We start from the raw sequence: 19,714 nt of genomic DNA on the forward strand, positions 1-19,714 counted from the left end.
CGGTGTAACAGCAACCAGCATAAACCCAAAAACAAAACGTGGTGCATAATGATACAAATAATATTGCATATATACAACCGCTTACATAAAAACTAATACAAATTACAAAAGTATTTCTGTACCAATTGTAAAAGTTATTATTTTTTAGAGCGCCATTGACGGGCTCGCGAAGTAATGTCTGGCCACATAATCTAGCGCTTCTCCTCCTCCTTCGTTCGCCTCCTCCGAAAACATCATGGAAGAATACGCACGTGAACCATGGTAATTTCCTATTTTTTCCGTTATTTAACCTTTCGAGAGCGCTGAAAATCATTCACCAAGACGTAGGAAATTTTAGAGCGTGGCCCCGATACACTGCAGTCAAATCTCTGTCGGTTATCTTTCAGTTCGGGCAAGAAGCCGCTATTGCATCATAGCTGTGAGATGTTGAGGTACTACGGTCAAGTCGAAATCAAGTCATTCACAACTGATCAAAAGCTGTTCGGTAGGTGCGCGTGTTCGAAAAAATATGGCTAGCCTTTAACCGAAAAGCTGACCTGCGTTTTCATTAAAAGCAGGCGTGGTTGTTGGTGCGCATTGTGACAACTTTTGTTAACAGTGAAACTAAGATCTTACAACATTCACAAAGGGCATAGCTGTGCGTCGCATGCACTTATGTTACTGGTAACAAACCGACACTTACGCCGTGAATACACTTGGCAGGTGTTGCTACGGGTCACGCAACCTTTTGGTGACAGTCCACCTGTGCCTTCGAAAGCTATGATATAGCTTCCCAAGGTCGGAATCTGAATGAATTGTGGGGTCGCAGCATCAGCTGACATCTGTGGTCATCGCGTTTTATTTCTTGTACAGACAGTAAAAACGTACATAAAAATGCATGCGCTTCAATAACGGTATTTTCTTGTGTAATGTTAAAAAAATATATAAAAGGTAGAACAGTGTAGTACAATGCACTGTCTTTTATCGCGGTTATTCAGCTTATCGTTCATTTGTTCCTTTCGTGAAATTGAATTCTGAATATTGTGGAATGGAATTAAGGTATCCACTATCATAACAAATTATGATTAACAAATCGCACACCAGCGTCATGGTTTCAAAGTGCTGGGCAAGTTAGGAAATTATCCGGACCTGCCGAGGTGGCTTTGGCGTTCTGCTGTTGTGCACAAGGTTGCAGGTTCGATACCCGTTCGTCGCGACTACATTTTGATTGGGGCGGAATGCAAAAGCGTTTGTGTACCGTAATTGGAGGGCGCGTAAAAAAAAAAATCCAGGTTGTCAAAATTAATCTTGAGCCTGCGTTATTTTGCTCTCAACTAGCAGTAGACCTGTGGAGGTATTCTGTAAGAGTCCATCTAGTGGGCATGTCCATTGCGTCTGCTGTTGAAGTTCTGATTGGCTGGGCTGCGCGTCCGCAGCAGTGAGGCGCCACAGCCAATCAGCACTTAGAGAATGCTTCCCCAGTTTGCTTTGCACATGGGCGTGCCAGAATCATAACTACTTGCAGTTACATCCTCTTGCCTTGTCATACCCGTGCCCGTGTGGTATACCTTCGACACCATAGCCTGCGCAGTGCTGTATAATTGAAGTATTTGAAACAGTCTGTACCAAGTAAAAAATAATTTATGCATAGCTTTAAACTACAACACTCCTGCAAGGAGTTTTACTTGGTGAACCTCCTACAGTCAGCCTTGGAACAATTTCGACGGGCCAAATGCCATATTGATTTTGGGCTTCGGATTTGACTTGGAAAGGCCGAAGATGCTATGGTTGGTTTCGTTGTTGTAAAGGAGAGCAACAAACTCAAGCTCATAGCACTATAGTATGCTTGTTTTCATGATTCACTATTTATGAAGGTGCAAAGTATATTTGTAGATGCACATTTACTTTGTAATCAGTACCTTAACATGGCTCACTTCAGAAGATCCTGTCATCGACATCACCACATCAAGTGTCATTCAATTTCAGCATGTGACAGCACTGCTTAAAAAAAAAGTCGTTAGGGAACTTAAGGCATTAACGAACGAATGTCATTTTTTGTGCCCATGGGGCACGGATATCAGTGCGCATACATGGGGTACATGGTAGAAGGTACTGAGGTCCACCTCTTGCTCACTGCACCTGAGAACACAAAGTGCACTAGATGCCAGTCACATAACCTGTTTTATTAGAGCAGTATCTGCATATAGAAGTGCCTGTAAGATATAGCAACAAGTTGCCTAATACAGTTACCTAATAGACGTGGCTCGTGATAAAGCTGTATAAATATATCCTTTTTTTCTCCTTCAGCCCATGGCGCATTGTAGATGACTGCGGTGGTGCCTTCACCATGGGTGCCATTGGTGGTGCTGTGTTTCAGAGCATAAAGGGCTTCAGAAATGCACCCTCGGTGAGTCGGGAGGCCAGTAGCTTGTCTGGGCTAGCCCTTAGATATCCAACTCTTGTGGTAGTGATGTCTGTTTATCAGGTCTGTGAACTGTATTCATTGCTTCTAGGCAGTAGTTTGAGGATTACTGAAATGCGACTACAAAAATTCCTGCATTTTAATTATTCATTGACCTTGTGACAGTGGTTTCTCAATAAAAGCTGCTATTCTGTTGCTCTCACCTGATTTCGAAACTCTGTGACTTGTTAAAGGGCCCTTGAAACAGTTAGAACAAATTTTGTATACGCGTAGGGTACAGCTTAAGTAGAACATTCGCACCACAATTTAAGTGAAGCGTTACATATTAATGGAGCTAGAAGCGATTACAAGTTACCCTCCTCCCTAGACATGCTTTTCCTCCTCAACTCGTTCGCCGAGCGGTCGGGGCTAAGCTCCGCCTTCACTAGTTCTGCATCACGATGCGACGTCACATCATCCACTTCCGGTTGTTTTGGAGCCCACACCCGCCCGCGATACAGTGTACCCGCGAGAAACCTCTCTGCTAGCCGCTTGGCCGTCGACCCCAAGCGAGAGCTATCGAAGCAGCGTGCGTTGCGAACATTCTGTCGTAGTGCCGAACATGTCTGGTATTCCGGTAATCACACACTTCCTGAATATTTCGACGGAACGGTGGAGGCATAAACTCAAGGTGATGAAGGAATTTTAGCGTAGACGTACGTGAGCTGCCTGATCGCTCTCCACTGTCCAGCCACGCGTTGGCGCGGAGCTTAACCAGCCAAAGAAAGAGCTAATATTGCTCTAACCAAGTGTAAAACATTTTAAACATTTACAAAAACAACATGTTAACGATTACACTCCTGCGAAAAATTTACACCAGCAGCAAAGAAGAATACATTTTGTTACTGCTACCATGCTGCTACTGTGTGTGGTTGAGCTCTATGCCACCAGGTGGCTGCACCGTGCAGATTATTCACATTTGCGCTTCTGTTCATCCCTGAAACGACACTCAAGGGGACACGGCCAGGCCCTGTCCCCTTGCGCTTGCGTTTACCCTAATACCGGACTTGCGAAATGCTATTGCGTTAGTAATCTTCCGGTGTAAAGTGACGGCCACAATCGCACAAATCCTGTCGCCGATCGGATAGTGGCAGTCCGATGCGCTGCAGCCAGTCCGCTCGTCTACTGGCTTGCAGAGGGACACGATGTCGCAGCTTGACATATTGCCAGTCGCTACGTTTGCAGTCCACAACGCAACAAAGTCGAATCATAGTGCTCGCGAAAAGGCAAACCAACACTGATGGCGGAGCTCTCGTCAAAGACTGAGCACGTTGTAACACAAGCAGACGACACTTGCTGTGTGCCGTAAGTGCTTAAGTGTACTGAAAAATTGTCCTTGTGCATTCTCTTTATGTTACTTTCTTTTTATAAAAACAAATTAACCAACATTCCAACTATTACGAACATCATTTGTTTACGATAAAGTTGGAAAAATGATCGATCACACGGCCTGGTCAGCCAATCGGATATCTCACCCCACTGACGTCATATGGGTGATTTCGGTCATATGGGTAGGGGTGGCTTAAAATTCCGCCGAGTAGTGTGCTGCGATCGGCAGCGATGTGCATTTTTAAAACCTTATAATAAATTAGATGTGTCAATTAATGATCAGAAGGACCTACTCTAACGACTCAGTACGTTTGTAGAAAATCGTCAAAATCGTTTCAGGGTCCCTTTAAAGGGGCCCTGAACGACCCCTCAGGCTGGGTGAAATAACCTAGTCTGCGGGTAGCATATGCTGCTGTGAACATCTCAGCCAAGTTTTGCTGTCATATGCGGTGTTTGGAGCACACAAGCGGATCGCGACGTCACCGTTCTCTCAAATGCTCTCTTTTCAACAGAAGCCTGCCTCCTTACTCTCTTAAGGAGGCAGGCTTATGCTTTATTTTGTAATAAAGCAGATACCCATACATAACTGCTATTGGTAGCTGCGGTCAGCTACATAGTGCAGATACCGCAGCCGCCACGAGTCCATTGGCTAAGCGCACTGCGGCTCAATGAGGACAACCACGTTTGGCTTATGTTTAGTGTGTTGTTGGCACCAAAATCAGAAGTCGTAGTATCTACGTCAACATTCAAAGTGAAATTTGAACTGCGTGCCACGGTGACATTTAGAAGGCAGAGTGTCATGGGCACGCCCCACTGCGCCGTGGCCTTTGCAGTGCAAAGCATTGAAGAAGGAACGGGAGCACAGCAAAGGATGTGTTTGATTGCCAATAACTCCGCTTCTGCTGAATGCATTGAACTACCTTTCGCGCCAAAGTATTTCCGAAATAGCCTGTTTTCATATCAAATGCCTTTCTCCACTTCGATAAAAAGTAGCTCAGGGCCCCTTTAAATCGTGAGCATCACAGGAGAAGAGTAAAAGAAAAAGCTTTTTAAAGCCAAGCTTTCTTTGCCTCTTCCTTGGACTTTCCAACTGCTGCTGCTGTCTGGCACACAGTGTCGGAGAGTGGTTCATAGTATGTGTATGCATGACACGAACGCGGCAGAGAAAAAAGGTGACGCGAGAAGCTCGTTTTAACTTTCGCTCCGTATCGAATGTGCACAATGCCCCCTGGAGCTTCCTGGGCGTTGCCACATTAGCCTCTTGACAGCTGTAATTAACCGTGACCCCCTGCAAAAGCATTGCAGAAAGTACAGTGCTTACCTTTCTACTCACATGCAAATCCTAAGGGAAGCTAGAGAGAATGGGTAGAATAAATAAATAACCTTGCCAGTCTTGCTCACAGTCACCATACGAGGGGGAGACAGGGTAAAGGTGACATGAGAAGGCAAGGAAACAATACACGATAGCGGTTGCGGGAGAACAGGATAAATTTAATTTCAAGGTGAGGTACAGTACATTTCTGCTATTTATGAAAAACAAATACCATGCAAATTAGTCAAGCAGACAACTGATACAGGGCCTGCAAATTAAAGCACACCGTAGGGTCTAGGCGACAGTACAGAAGCGGTCACACGTCAAATCAACACTTCTGTGCTTGCTGCAGTAGTTGTACAGCTATGGCATTGCTTGAGGTCGCAAGTTTGATCCTGACCGCGGCAGCCGCATTATGATGTGGGCAAAATAAACGCTCGTGCACTTAGATGTAGGGACACGTTAAAGAACACCAAGGTGTCAAAATTAATCTGGAGTCCATCACTACGGCAAGTCTCATAATCTGATTGTGGGTTTGGTACATACAACCCCATAATTCAAGTAAATTTTAATACTTCTTTCATGATGCAATGTGCCAAATGAGGCAATGAATATGCTCAACCTTCTCAGAGGTTATGAAGTATGGCGCACAACAATGCCTCAAGCAAATGCCTCCCTCTGTGTGTTCTGTTTACTACACCTACAAACAGCTGCAGTGCACGCAAGTTTAACATCAACCCGCTGCTTTTGTGTTGGACTGAACAAAGAAATTAATCATTTGCCATCAAAATCACCACTAATTGTTGTCAATTAAAGCAAACAGCACAGAAAGCTTTGCTTACGTTGATTCCCACAGTGCATGGGACCCGCGTAATTTTATGACTAACATTGTCAAGGTGTGGAATTTTTTTACTTAAAAGTTGCCCTGCAGTTGGTGCCACTTATCGTAAGCAAGCACTTGGCTTTAGTTCTTACTGCTTCGCAGATTACTCTTGCCCTCTTCTTCAGTGAAAGTATTATCACTAGCCTTTAACATGCAATAAACTGTTTACCTTAATCATGTAACTAAAGAAAATTTATAAATTTATACATTATAGTGCAAAGTACTTTTATTGGGGCACACTGACCTTCCCTCACATTTTTAAACAGACACTAAAGAAATACACTCATCAATTTAGACTAATAAAGCATTGTTTGAGAACCCTAGCGTTGTTAATTTTTCAATAATAGGTTTGTTATCAGAAAACGAAGGTCAAAGTTTAAGTTTTTGAATTTTGCATCGAAACCGTCAAGCTGGTGCATCAGTGAGACGTCATGGATTTCAAGGTAATTCTTGTATTTGGATAGCGTTGGGCTCAGTGAGAGTTTCAGATTCTTGCCATGTTCAGTCCTTGGCGCCTTTAGAACACAATGTCGTCCGCTTTTACTCATAAAACATTAACTAGGACCCAGCAGATGCCATCAGAATTACCTGATGTCACAGCGGGCTAGTATAGGAACTCCAAGGCAGCAGCGTCAAACATCTTGCACATTCTTGCACGTTTTTTGGTTTACCAAACATCTTCTCATGTTAAGAGTGTTGTTTTTGGCATTGCAAGACGGTACTTTACAAATGCAGTGGAATTCGCAAATATTGGAATGATCTTCCCGACACAATGGCTTATATTGCCAATCCTGTGACTTTTAGACATGAGTTATGTGCACATTTTAAATCTTGATTTTGAATTGATTATGTGAATATGTCATGTGAACATGTTTCAAATAGAATTGCCTGTACATTTACAAATTTCTTACTCAAGCCTGAATTGTATAAACTGGATACAACCTTTATCGCTAACTACTGTATAACTTCCATTTCCATAAGGGTGAATTTATGTACAAGTTCTTTGCTCTTTTTCATTGTTTAACCTTGTTGTAACCCCGCTCACACAATACTCCGCATCGAAGCCTGCGAGGATCTTGAATAAATAAATAAAACAGGTGAAATCATTTTTCTCTTTAGTATCCCTTTAAGCATGACTTCCTTCTTTGCACCATTGTGAGCGACCTTGAAGGTTTAACTGACAAGCCAGTTAAATTGCGTGTGTGCCCGTTCATTTCATGTATGTCCTGATTAGCATGCTGACACAGTACTGCCTACCTTTTTAGGGTGTGAATCGCAGACTTCTCGGCAGCTTGGGCGCAATCAAGGAGAGAGCTCCCATCATAGGAGGTGAGAAGGGGCAACCTTTCTATCATTACTTCAATCTTACCTAAAATCAAGTTTTTTTGTGCAGTTTACCCACATTTTCCTCACTTCTTTTCTGCACTTCAATAAAAATAATGGCTTAACGGCTATTAGAGAATCTAACTAGTTGTACCTGTTGTTGCTGGTATTAGTATATGTGTTGCTGATCATTGACAATAAGTGGTATGCTGTATGCGCAGGAAACTTTGCAGTATGGGGTGGCTTGTTCTCAACAATAGACTGCACCATGGTCAAGATTCGCAAAAAAGAAGACCCGTGGAACTCAATCACAAGTGGGGCTCTCACGGGAGCCATCTTGGCTGTCAGAAGTAAGGCTCAAGCGTGTAAACACATAAAAGCTGACCCTCGTGGCGCACTTTTCGCAAACAAAAATGTGATGGGCAAAAAGAAAAAGAAAGAAAGCCTACCCAGCCAAAACACTGCCATTGAGCCCACTACACCTTTACAAGGTTGTTCATGCAGCACTTTTCAGGTTGCCAGCCAGCAGAAACCACTACAGCACAAAAAATTATATCTGCACTCAAAGTACGCTCTTAAAATTCCAAAACAGCACAGATTAAACTTGCAAGTAGTTACAACATAAAATCTTGCTTCTAAATATTTCGCATCTTATTTATCAAGAATGTCAAACAGTGTAAAGGACTACTTGCTGGTTAGGCTGTGTGGTTGTTTGCATTGAGTTGGCTAGTTATTTTTATTGGCAGGCAGCCTCTCATGAGGGTGTCACTTTGTCTTGTCTGCATTGTGATTGGAATGTGTAAGCAGGCACATCACAGTATGGCATACGCCCTTCCCTCTTCCCTGATATTCTTGCAAGAAATTAGCTGCGATACGGTTCATGCAGGCCTGCAGTGAAACAACAATCGCACCGTCACAGCATGTCATTCACTTGAAAAATTGGAGTCAGTCTTAAGAGCACATCTTCTGCACCTTCCATTTTATTGCCACCAGCTGTTCCCTTACGATACACTAACAGGTTTTTTCTTACATGTTTCTGACAGATGGTGCTGGAGCAATGGTAGGATCAGCCGTTATAGGTAAGTTTCTGTGCACTGGTCAATGATTCCATATCTACTGGTGCCTTATTAAGGTGGCATAAACTTGTCAATACTACTAAAAGGTGGTGGAAATGCAGGCATTCTCATTGGTTGATATTATCAGTACTTGGTGCATTATTTGCATTTTCTTTAAAAATTAAGTGCTTATAAAGACTCCAAATTAACATGTCTGTGTATTAAAGGACCCCGCACCAGGTCTGACAATTTTGAGCTCACAAGTGCAGTACATACAATGCTCGCTAACAGTCTGCTAAGTATGACATCCCAATGTGCTGCAGGAAGAACTTAAATTTCAAACCAAATGTCATTTGCCTTTCTCCTTGTGGGTGCCACTCTCCCAGCCGGAAAGTTGTCAATCATGCAAGTGCACCTACGTACGTGGCTTTGCTGTCTTCAAGAATTATTCAAGACAACATCAGTTATTTGTTTAATTTGTTGCTTCAATAGGTGAATTAAAATTTATAGAAATAAGCATTGTTCTCGTGCAAATAAAGCAAAATCATCCACTGCACAAAATGAGACAAATGCAACAGTTCGTGTGCAGAACCGTCACTGGAAATGCAGCACTCAACAAGAATGCAAGAGAGAGAGAAAAGAAGGCGGGGCCCGTGACATATTCGTCATGTGATTCTCCGGCTCCAGATAAAGTTGTTACTTGCTCACTCCGGCTCTAGTATGGGAGAACATAGGGAAAGAATTTCGCTTGCGCAGGATGGACGGGGCCAGTGGAGAGAGTGTCATGTTGGCGGTAATGCTCGCTTCCTAAAATTATGGGCTCACAGCACTTCAAATATTTTTATCTCTGTTATTAATGAACTAATTTGAAAAATTCTTGTGGTAGAACACTCCTTAGTGGGCGCGTAGCAACTTACATCGTAGAACCAAAATTTGCTATGTGGCCTGGTTAGGGGCCCTTTAAGAGATGTTACATATCAATTTTCTTATTTGTTAGTGTGGGTGCCTGAGGTATTTGCATAGTATTCAGACTTTGATGTCCTTGTGCCTTGGTTGCAGGGGGTGTTCTATTGGCTCTGATAGAAGGTGTTGGAATATTGTTTACACGATACTCTGCAGAGCAGTTCAAACCAGGTAAGCTTCATTTGGCATAAAAATGAATCATTAAAAGTAAATGTAAAGAAATAACTGCATTATAACAGTGAAAGCTAGTTTCTCAAGGTCCATTTTTGCTGTTTTGTATTGACTGAAAGGCTGAGCTCGCGCTGACTTGGCAAATTTTAGACAAACTGCACAGCATGATGTCACAATAGTACAGCAGCGCTGCCATCACATTTCGTTGGACAAAAGAATTATTTTTTCTTGCTCTGCTTGCATATTTTGTTGGAACGCAAAGTTAATAGATGTTCACCACTATTCTGGATACTGAAACCTTGCCATATTGTTAAATTTGCCGTCTTGTTGGCTCTTATTGGCTCACAGGGCTCATAAGCAAAAATATTGGAATTTGACCATATCCAGAATGGCTCCTGTGATCAAGTTTTGAAAGTTTACTCTGCAAGAATCATTCAAAGTGGCGAACAGCAGTGATGTTACCATGACATTTAGAGGAATACAATTATTACAATACAATACAATTATTACAATACAATACGTTACAATTATTACAATAGAGGAATTCCGGATCAAGCTATAGAACAGGTATTCGGCTTTAACTCGGGAAGAGGACCTTAGTGTCGAAGCAATATGGGCATCATTAAGGAGTGTGCAATAGAAGTTGGTGGTAACTCCATTAGACAGGATACCACCAGTAAGCTATCACAGGAGACTAAAGATCTTATCAAGAAACGCCAGTGTATGAAAGCATCTAACCCTACAGCTAGAATAGAACTGGCAGAACTTTCCAAGTTAATCAACAAGCGTAAGACAGCTCACATAAGGAAGTATAATATGGATAGAATCGAACATGCTCTCAAGAACGGCGGAAGCCTAAAAGCAGTGAAGAAGAAACTAAGAATCGGCAAGAATCAGATGTATGCATTAAGAGGCAAATCCGGCAATATCATTACTAATATGGATGAGATAGTTCAAGTGGGTGAGGAGTTCTATGGAGATTTATACAGTACCAGTGGCACCCGCGATGATAATGGAAGAGCGAATAGTCTAGAAGAATTTGAAATCCCGCAAGTAACGCCGGAAGCAGTAAAGTAACGCGAGTTAATGACATCTTAGTTGAAATCAAGAAAAACAAATGGGGGGGGGGCATGGGCAGGACATGTAATGAGGAGGGAAGATAACCGATAGCCATTAAGGGTGACGTACTGGATTCCAAGGGAAGGGAAGCGTAGCAGGGGCCGGCAGAAGAATAGATGGGCGGATGAGAAGATTAAGAAGTTTGCAGCTACATGGCCACAATTAGTACATGACCGGGGTAGTTGGAGAAGTATGGGAGAGACCCTTGCCCTGCAGTGGAAGCAACCAGGCTGATGATGGTTGTGTGTGTGTGTGTGTGTGTGTGTGTGTGTGTGTGTGTGTGTGTGTGTGTGTGTGTGTGTGTGTGTGTGTGTGTGTGTGTGTGTGTGTGTGTGTGTGTGTGTTGCTTTCTGCCGGCCACACTTGCTTTGGAAAATGGAATGTGCCTGGCACTCTCGCTGTCCGCGTACTCGGGAACAATGGCTTCGCATGTCGTGATTTTGCTGCTCCGGCCACCACTCACTTGTGCTAATCTTTTACCGCTGGGACTGTACCACTTCTTGCTTTGGTAAAAGCTCTGATGAACTTAAAGTGAAAAACTAGATATAATAGAAGCTTTCTTTAGCCAGATATGATGGCATTGTGGCTCAGCAGTTCCAAATTAGAAATTAAAGAACCTATTTTGTTTATTTTCTGAGTTGTTGAGAGCTTACCTTTAGCAGTATTCCTAATTGTGTTCGTTCATTTGTACTAGTACAGCATCTTAACATTTCGTAATGATCTCACCTTAGCTAAATGTGGGGCCCAAGTGTCTCATTTTCTGTGGTCACATACCTTGTTGCAGTGAATCCACAAATGGAGGACCCATCGCAACTAGGAGCAACACCATTTGGCACCAGTTCACAGTACCAGTGAATGTGGACATCCTGTGCACGAGCAGGAGTGTGTGTGTGTGTGTGGAGGACTAGCTGTGCAGTGGTACATCCCAAGCACCTGTGGTGGACAGCCGCTCGACCCACTGTTTACAGAGAAGATTGTTAGTTAGCCAGCCATGAGCATGGTGTCATGTGCATATTCAAATCCATTAAGATATCCAATTCCAAAGAGTGCCAGTTCCACACTGCAGTGTGGAGGAGTGGCACTTCTAATAAAAGAAAAGGAGTAGACACTGCGGCCTTGTGTGTTTGTGCCCCAAAACACTGAATAGTAGCTCTTTCTACACAAATGTGACAGCAGTCTATGGCACCATAATTTTTTCTTGAAGGCGCCTAGCAACACTTTTTGAGCATGACAAAAAACTTGCACAGTCGCTCGACAGTACTATCAGCAACATCTGATTGAAGTATTGTTCCTATAACTGATGCTGGGACTCCAGGATTTCGCTCAAATGGCTGCCTGTACTTTCAAATTTTCAAAAACCCCAGCACTTCTTCCCCCTGTTCTTATGCAGGAGTAAGTGGGATGGTTACTGGGCAGATATGCTTGGGCGTCACAACTAGGCAGTGTCACCACCTGAAGCCAAAGCAGAGAAATCTTATCACTGGTGGGTTCGTGGGGCCATGTAAAGGCAAAGAACAATGGTCTACAACATCTGATGGATTGGCATGGGACTTGAGTGGTGGCATGCTCTGCCAGCCATGACAGGATGGTTCCATAGCTAGCTCCATCACCAGTACCACCTTCTCTGGCATGTTCATAAAGTTTGGTTAATATAAAATCCCTCATCTTTGTGTTATCCGTGTTTACTCCACATGCAGAATTCTCATTTTGCTTAACCACCTTCATCCCCTTCCGGCGCTTATAATTCTGCCTGCTGAAATGAAAATTATTTTTTACATTTCTTAGATTTACAGCAGCAAACCACATAACTCAAAAATGTCAATGAGGTTTTGTACTTCTCCAAGTGACTCCATGCCTCAGGTATTACGGTACTGAAACACATTTGACAATTCTGTGTACTTGGAACACCCAGTCACTTAACCTAGATGTAAACTATTGTAAAATAAAGACGCAGTCTTGCTCAAAAGGCAAAGCATCGATTGCAATAGCAAATTAGTAGACAGCTATACGAAGTAAGGATAGCAGTTTTATCGACTATAAAATTGTAAGTATTCGCTTACTAACTAAATTAACAAGCACGATGTCACGCACGCACAAACCAACATGAACACCTCTCACTCGACCGCGCGCACTCGCTGTCAAAACGCTGCAGCGAGGAAGCACGGCAGCAGCAGCAAGCGAAGTGACCTTTGCGCTTCCTCTCGCTTCAATGCGAACGAGGTGGCGAAAACAGCGCTCACAGAGCTATCAGAAACAGACCCCATCGCAGATGGGTTTCAAGATTGGACCGACGCGCGGCCGTGCTATACGCAGCAGCAGCTGGAGTACAACGCCCCCCACTCGCTTCCTCCCCACATTCCCCCCTAGTGCGCGAGGTTGAGCCGCCGACCCTCGCACGCTTTCACTCGCACATACAGCATACGGCACGCGGGAACGATGCTATCGCCCTTGCACTTTACACATCACGGCAACGACGACGGCAGAAATGCGCCTGGTGTGTCCATACAATTCCGGCAATAAATGAAAGCAGAAAACCCACTGTATGACTATACATACTGGTGCCGCGAACAAATACCGAGCAGTCAATGCTCCAAATATTCCCTAGCATGGCTCGTGCATATTAATTTCATAGCATAAGTCTAATGAAAAGTGTCAATGACTATAAAATACGTTTTAAATTTCATTGTTTTAACTAGAAATTTGGATTTAGAGGTCTTTGCTTGTACAATTGTACATGCAGTCCCAGAACCGGTTAATCTCCACGCCTATTCGCGCTTGCCCCCGTACGTATGCAGCACCGCACGCTTCAGCGCTGTGCAAAGAAGCGCGCTTACTGAACAATATCCGGCGTACTAAAGAAACGGATAAATCTGTAACCACAGGCGTGCAGAGAGCTTTTAATTAGGAGGGACAAAGCTATCTTTCAGCGCTTCCCCCATCCACCACCTTCATTTCCGCGTGCTATCCACCTTAGGATATTTCGCGGACATTTCGCGGAATAAATGAAAAACACAAAAGTATTGCGTTGTGCTTTTCAAAGAAGTGGTCGGTGACGTATAAGGATGCTAACTGAGTCATGGTTCTAGAGCTTAATTGTACATCTTGTCCTCATTAATTCAAGAGCATGTCATCTTTTGACCAATGCTGAATGATCGAAGCTGGTAGATAGTGAGTGCAATGTCATGCACAACAATATGTCATAACAATATAGCCGTCGATAGCACGCATGGGACATGGAACACACGACCATGCCATTCCTCCCGAGCTGTCCAAACTTGCGGGGAGGGGGGGGAGTCTGCCCCATTGTGCGCGCGGCTTAGAGTGACATATTATCAAAGTGGAACAAAGATACCTCTTGTAAGAAAGCGGCGTCAAGGTCAGGCGCAGGTGTCGACTCTCCAGTCTATGCAGGGACACTACTCCAGTCATTCTCCCGATATATGAAATTAACTAAAATTAACATCTGTGGTTTTACGTGCCAGGACTACGATCTAATTGTGAGGCACGCCGGATTAATTTCGACCACCTTTTGTTTTTTAGCGCGCGCCCAATGCAAGGTACCACGGGCGATTTTGCATTTCTGCCCCGTCGCGACGGTCGTATTGTGCCGATACCTAAGCTCGATCCATCATCAGTTCGTCCAGAGGAATAAAGGCCAATCACGCTTCTCAACGTTGACTACAACACATTCACAGCTGCGAGATGTGGCCGCCGTGGCCAGGATTCGATCACCCTGCTTAGCACTGCAACGCCAAGGGCAACCACGACGAGTTGTATGCTTACGAAATTCCGCAAGTGCGCTTTCCCGCATACCGCTTCGGACCTGATCACAACGCGTCGGCCTCTGTACTAGATCTTAAAATAATGCACCGGTAGCATGAGCGTGTCGTTGGGCGCCACCAATTCTCCCGCCATCCTGTACACGTTCCCGAGTGTTTTGGGTGCATTTGCGCTCCGCACGAGAGCATCGAGACATCCTAGCTAGCGATGGTTAGTGGTTTGGCGATGGTACAGCCACGGCTCTCTTTACCAACATTACGTTATGCATCGAAAGACACTTCTAAATGGAACTCGTGCTGCGTGGAAGAAGTCAGATCGGCACAGATTAAGTCGACAGTCCTTAATAATTACGCAGATCGAACGCCCGTATCGTGGAATCCCTGTGAATTAAGCGAAGCTTTCCTGAATCTAAACACGATATGTCATCCTGAGCAACGCGCAACCTAGCTCATGCAATTTTGATGCACCGCACAGGTCGCAGCTCTAACGTCACGTGTAACGAAGAAGATGCAATGTTTGTGCGCCACACTGTTCACAAGTAGGGGTGTGCGAATAACAGAAACTTTCGAATTACGAATCGAATAGTCACTATTCGTATAGACACGAATATGTTGCGGATTATTTTAGAATATTTCAAAACGTCAAGTGCGCGCAAATAAACAAAAAACACGAACAAAAGTATGATAAATTTCATCCCTGCGGTAGGAATTCACGTAGTGGAACACGTCGGCCATCAGGAAGCCGGACTTTGCCGGCCGCGCAGCGACCGTTCGCACTCCCCGAAAAGTCCCGTGTATGCGTGCAAACTGCTTATTTGTTGCTAATGCTTCGTTTAATTGCATTTTCAATAAAGAATGCAATAAAGAATAACGTGCGCTGTAATGACAGTAACTATAATTGATCACGTTATGAATACCAGTATGCGAACATCTTTTGTATACTAATTGTGAGAACGTCTGCTCATTATTCGCAAACTATTCGGAAACTATTCCGTCCGATTCGATTCGCTTCTGGCACAATCGATTTGCATTCAATTCGGCCTTAAAAATTAATACTCGCGTATGTTCCTCAATGCAGACAAACGTCAGTTCGTGCGATGGCACACTCCGTGACGTGTCACGACGGCGATGTTTGTCAAGAGGAAGAATGGTGAGGAGGAGAGGTACGCGTGCAGCGCGGCGAGATTGACTTTGGTTCGCCCCTTTTCGTTCTTGTGTCTGTGACCTAATTAAAACAGGCGCGGGAGCACGTGATACGTGACGTCACGCGCGCAGCTATTCGGCAAGACAGCAACGGCAGACACGGCCGGGTCGACAAAGGCCCAGATGGTTCGCAAAGATTTAAAAAGGTGCCTTGTAAATACTCTGGCACCTTGTGTTGCGAAAGCATAGTTTCCCGTGCGATATCATATACAGAGTGTTTCACGTAACATGAATGAAGGAATTAAAAAAAAAGTAGTTAACCGCAACTTAATGAAACCAACGACATATGGTTTGCGTCATGTGGCCCTCCTGAGGGTATTTTTTATATTGCGCTTAGTGAGTTAATTAACGAAGATCAATTATGCAGTTCTTTTAAATATTCACTTTAGGGCCAAGTGGGTTTCGTTACGTTGTAGAGGGCATTGCTAAACGACCGATCCAATTTTTTGTGGCATCGTCCACGCTGCGTGCCGATTTTTCCCGGCGTTTCAAGAAAGCCCGCGAAATACGAAATAAAACCACGTGACTGCGCTCGTGCGCTATCGTATTGCAGCGCTCGCAGCCGCGCGTCGAGCCTATGGCTTACCAGGGACGACGGTGCTTCCTTTCCGTGCGCCGCCGACAAAGGCGCTGACTCACTGTAAAGCCTCTGCCTAGAGACGCGGCCGGTCACTTCGCCACGGTCCGAGCGCACGGTTCTTTCGCACGAAGCGCGGTTGAGAGCGCTGCAATGCGATAGCGCACGAGCGCCGTCACGTGGTTTTATTTCGTATTTCGCGGGCTTTCTTGAAACGCCGGGAAAAATCGGCACGCAGCATGGACGATGCCACAAAAAATTGGATCGGTCGTTTTGGAATGCCCTCTACAACGTAACGAAACGCACTTGGTCCTAAAGTGATTTTTTAAAGATTTTTGCATAATTAATCTTCGTCAATTAACTCACTAAGCGCAATATAAGAAATACCCCAAGAAGAGCCACATGACGGCAAACCACATGTCGTTTGTTTCGTTCAGTTGCGGTTAACCACATCTTTTTTAAAATCCTTGGTTCATGTTACGTGAAACACCCTGTATACGTCCACAGAGTCCTTTGCACGGGGAAGCACTGACTGCCTTTCTATTTAGTTGTGTCTAATTTTTATATTAAACACTGTAAGTCTGATCGGGCTGTTACATTAGGGGAACAAACGCATTGCAATTCCCGTACCTGCAGTACATTATTAACTCTACATCACGTGCACAGAACACATCCCAAAATAACCAACCCAAGTTTTTCTTCAAAACTCTCTGCTGTGGCTGTATCAATCGTTTTTCGCCAAGACGAGCATTTAAACACATCAATTCGTGGAACATAGAGGTAAACTACATGTGGATGATTAGTTCGCGATTAGCTCACTCGATGTGAATTTGGCCCCGTCGGCACAGTGCCGTTGCGACGAGGCTTGCACTGTTCAATGCGAGAAGTGTTTGCATTAAAGCACCATGCAGCCATGCGCTACGGCGCCGTTGACGTATTGCCGTCTACGAATCTTGCCTCTAGTCTGTCTCGGTGTAATTGCGTGCAGCACAATGGGCCTGCGGCTAAAACCTGAAGCAGTTTTAAACGTTCCAAGGGAGTACCACATCGCCAGAACTCAACATCGCCGTAAGAACTTAGAAGTTGAGAAGGACCGCCCAAAGATAGGCAAAATGATATGCGAGGCGAGGTTGCAGAGCAAACGCGGCTAGCTAATATTAAGAGGAAGAAATTGAATTAATGTAATGCGCAGGGAAAACAGTGGCCCGTTAGCGTTGGGTGCCAAGGTAATGGAAAATAGTAGTTGATAAGGTGGCGCGATAAGGTTAGGAAATTTGTAGACATAAGATGTAGTCGACTGACGCAATACAGCTAATGAAATTGAAGGTCGCTGGGAGAGGCCTTCACCTTGCAGTGGTCATATAAACAATTAAGGCTGATGAATAACGTGAATTCCTGGTTAAGTGGGTAACATGAGTCCGCTCAATTTTGTAGCACGGGTCTAATGACTTAAGATGCATGCGACTGCAGCGTGATCCTCATTATGCTGGTCAATGCGCAAGAGGCGTCACCTCGATGTGCGCAGTTAAGCGCACATCGCGTGAACGGGTCGATGTAGCGCAGCGATGCACGGAAATGCCCGGCGCTGAAGCGGGTCTCCAGTCCTTTCGAGATAGCACCACGGCCGCCCGTCTCGCCTGGAGCACGTGCCGACGAAAACCGACACCGCGTACACGAGAGTACAAAAGAGAGACGAACCGCCTCGAGATGCACTGGAGGTGGTCTCCCCCCTCCCGACACTTTCGGAAACCAGACAGGCCCTCTCGTTCTTCACCTCTCTCCACTGTAAGGCGGCCGCGGATCCGCCTCCTCATGCCAACGATCCTTTCTCTCTTTCTCCCTCTTTCCTGAAAACAACTGCGGGAAATAGGCGTAGAGCCGTCTGCGCACGTGGTCCAACCAAGGTGACTGTTTGGGCATGTTGGTAGGATGTGAATGCAGCTTTTTGCACCAAGAAGAGGTCTCAGCCTCTTCTTTGTCCTCGTCTTGTGCGCAAAAAGCTGCATTCAAGCCCAACCGAGCTTCCGTCAGCGAATTATTCGCTTTTCTGCTTTCTTCAGGAGCGACAAGGGCTCCCACTTTGGTGTATGAACGAGAACCACAAGTTCACGAAGCTTCTCGTTCGTAAGAGTTGTTTTCCATTGTCCGGTTGCTTTCCCTAACAACATGTCCAACTTTATAAGTCTTTACGCATGCAACGATTGCATGATTAGATTAACACTTCTAATCGATCATTTCATCCAGCCGTCATTAATGAGTGGAATAAATTGCCCAATTCAACAGTAAATGAAGAGAACCCTTTTCAAGGTGGCAAGAAGCGTTGTCAAAGCACATACGCAGTCAACCACATAAGTGATATGCATGTTATGTTTTTGGCCTGACGAAATTGTTTTTTGATTGTATAAATGATCACTGTCTATTAATGATGACTGTCCCCTCCTCCTCTTACCTTTTGTAATGCCCCACTAGACTTTTAAGGGAAAATTATGGTGCTGATAACATCACGATAGGTTGGCAACTCTTTTTATAAACAGAACTCCCCTCCACCTCTTATTATTATTCTGCGGGTGCGGGTCTGGATCTTCTGCAACTTCGCGCCGAACAGCTGTTAACAACCGACACCGCTGCACCCACATATTTTAGTGGTATTACTTATAAAAGCCCGGCGCAGAAAAAAAAAATTGATTGCGGGTTTCTAAAACAAGAAAGGAACCGCAGTTTCTGCCTTTAAATAATCAGTGGCAGTTAACGTCCCAAAGCTACACTTTGCCAATAACCTTTTCAATCCCGGATTTTGATATCACGGTTACATAATTACGTTCCATTTAAACTCCACTGAAATAAAATAAAGGTAGTAAGATAATGCTTTGCGCATTTTCTAGTGAGTTCTCGCAATTACACAGTCATTAAATTCCAAACACAGTCAGTCAGTTCGCACTTTTCCAAATAAAGAGATCTGACTCAGCTGCTCAAACAACACGCACAAGTTAATTACTAGCTGAAGACACCACGACGAAAGAAGGAACAATTATTCCTTCGTCGTCGCTTACGCACCGTGGCACGTCGAACACCCCGCCAAACACAGCATTGCCTTTAGTGACGCGGTCGTGCGTAGCGGTACTTCTTGCAGTGCGGAGTGAACCGGAGTCGCATGTCGGGCTATCAGAGGGCTCGGCTGACCTGCAGCTCAGCGTGCGTGCATGTTTTTTTTTTTTTTTTTTGCCATCCGCTATACTGGACAGAACAAGCAAATCCAAATCATGTGTGCACCAACGCGTGCACACAGTGACCAAAGCCCGTGGTGGGCGGCTACTAACTAAATCTGGTCATACTGTGTTTCCTCCATGTGCACACAAATGAATCTGATTACACGAAGGCGCTTTTTGCGTTACGGTCCAGTCGCAATGAGGCCGGGCATCGAACCCGCGACCTTCGGTCTTGCAGGGAGCCAGGAACAATGACAATAAATGACAAATTAAGAGGAAGCTTTAGCTCGAGTGCTCCTATCTAAATACATGTAAAAGGAGAATTCGTTTTTCTCGGCAACCACTGCACCAAAT

At 44.6% G+C, this 19,714-nt stretch overlaps 1 protein-coding gene across 1 annotated transcript; it reads left to right on the top strand.

The window, feature by feature from the left end:
* Nucleotides 1-149: 149 nt before the first annotated feature.
* Nucleotides 150-11,701, top strand: Tim17b (Translocase of the inner mitochondrial membrane 17b). Its single transcript, XM_075696942.1, has 7 exons — nt 150-261; nt 2,287-2,386; nt 7,230-7,293; nt 7,509-7,637; nt 8,331-8,366; nt 9,402-9,476; nt 11,380-11,701. Exons 1-7 carry the CDS (start codon nt 236-238, stop codon nt 11,448-11,450), a joined length of 501 nt encoding a protein of 166 aa, XP_075553057.1. The 5' UTR covers nt 150-235; the 3' UTR covers nt 11,451-11,701.
* Nucleotides 11,702-19,714: the final 8,013 nt, after the last annotated feature.

Source organism: Dermacentor variabilis, chromosome 6 (genome assembly GCF_050947875.1).
Source record: "Dermacentor variabilis isolate Ectoservices chromosome 6, ASM5094787v1, whole genome shotgun sequence".
In the NCBI taxonomy this organism is placed as follows: Eukaryota; Metazoa; Arthropoda; class Arachnida; order Ixodida; family Ixodidae; genus Dermacentor; species Dermacentor variabilis.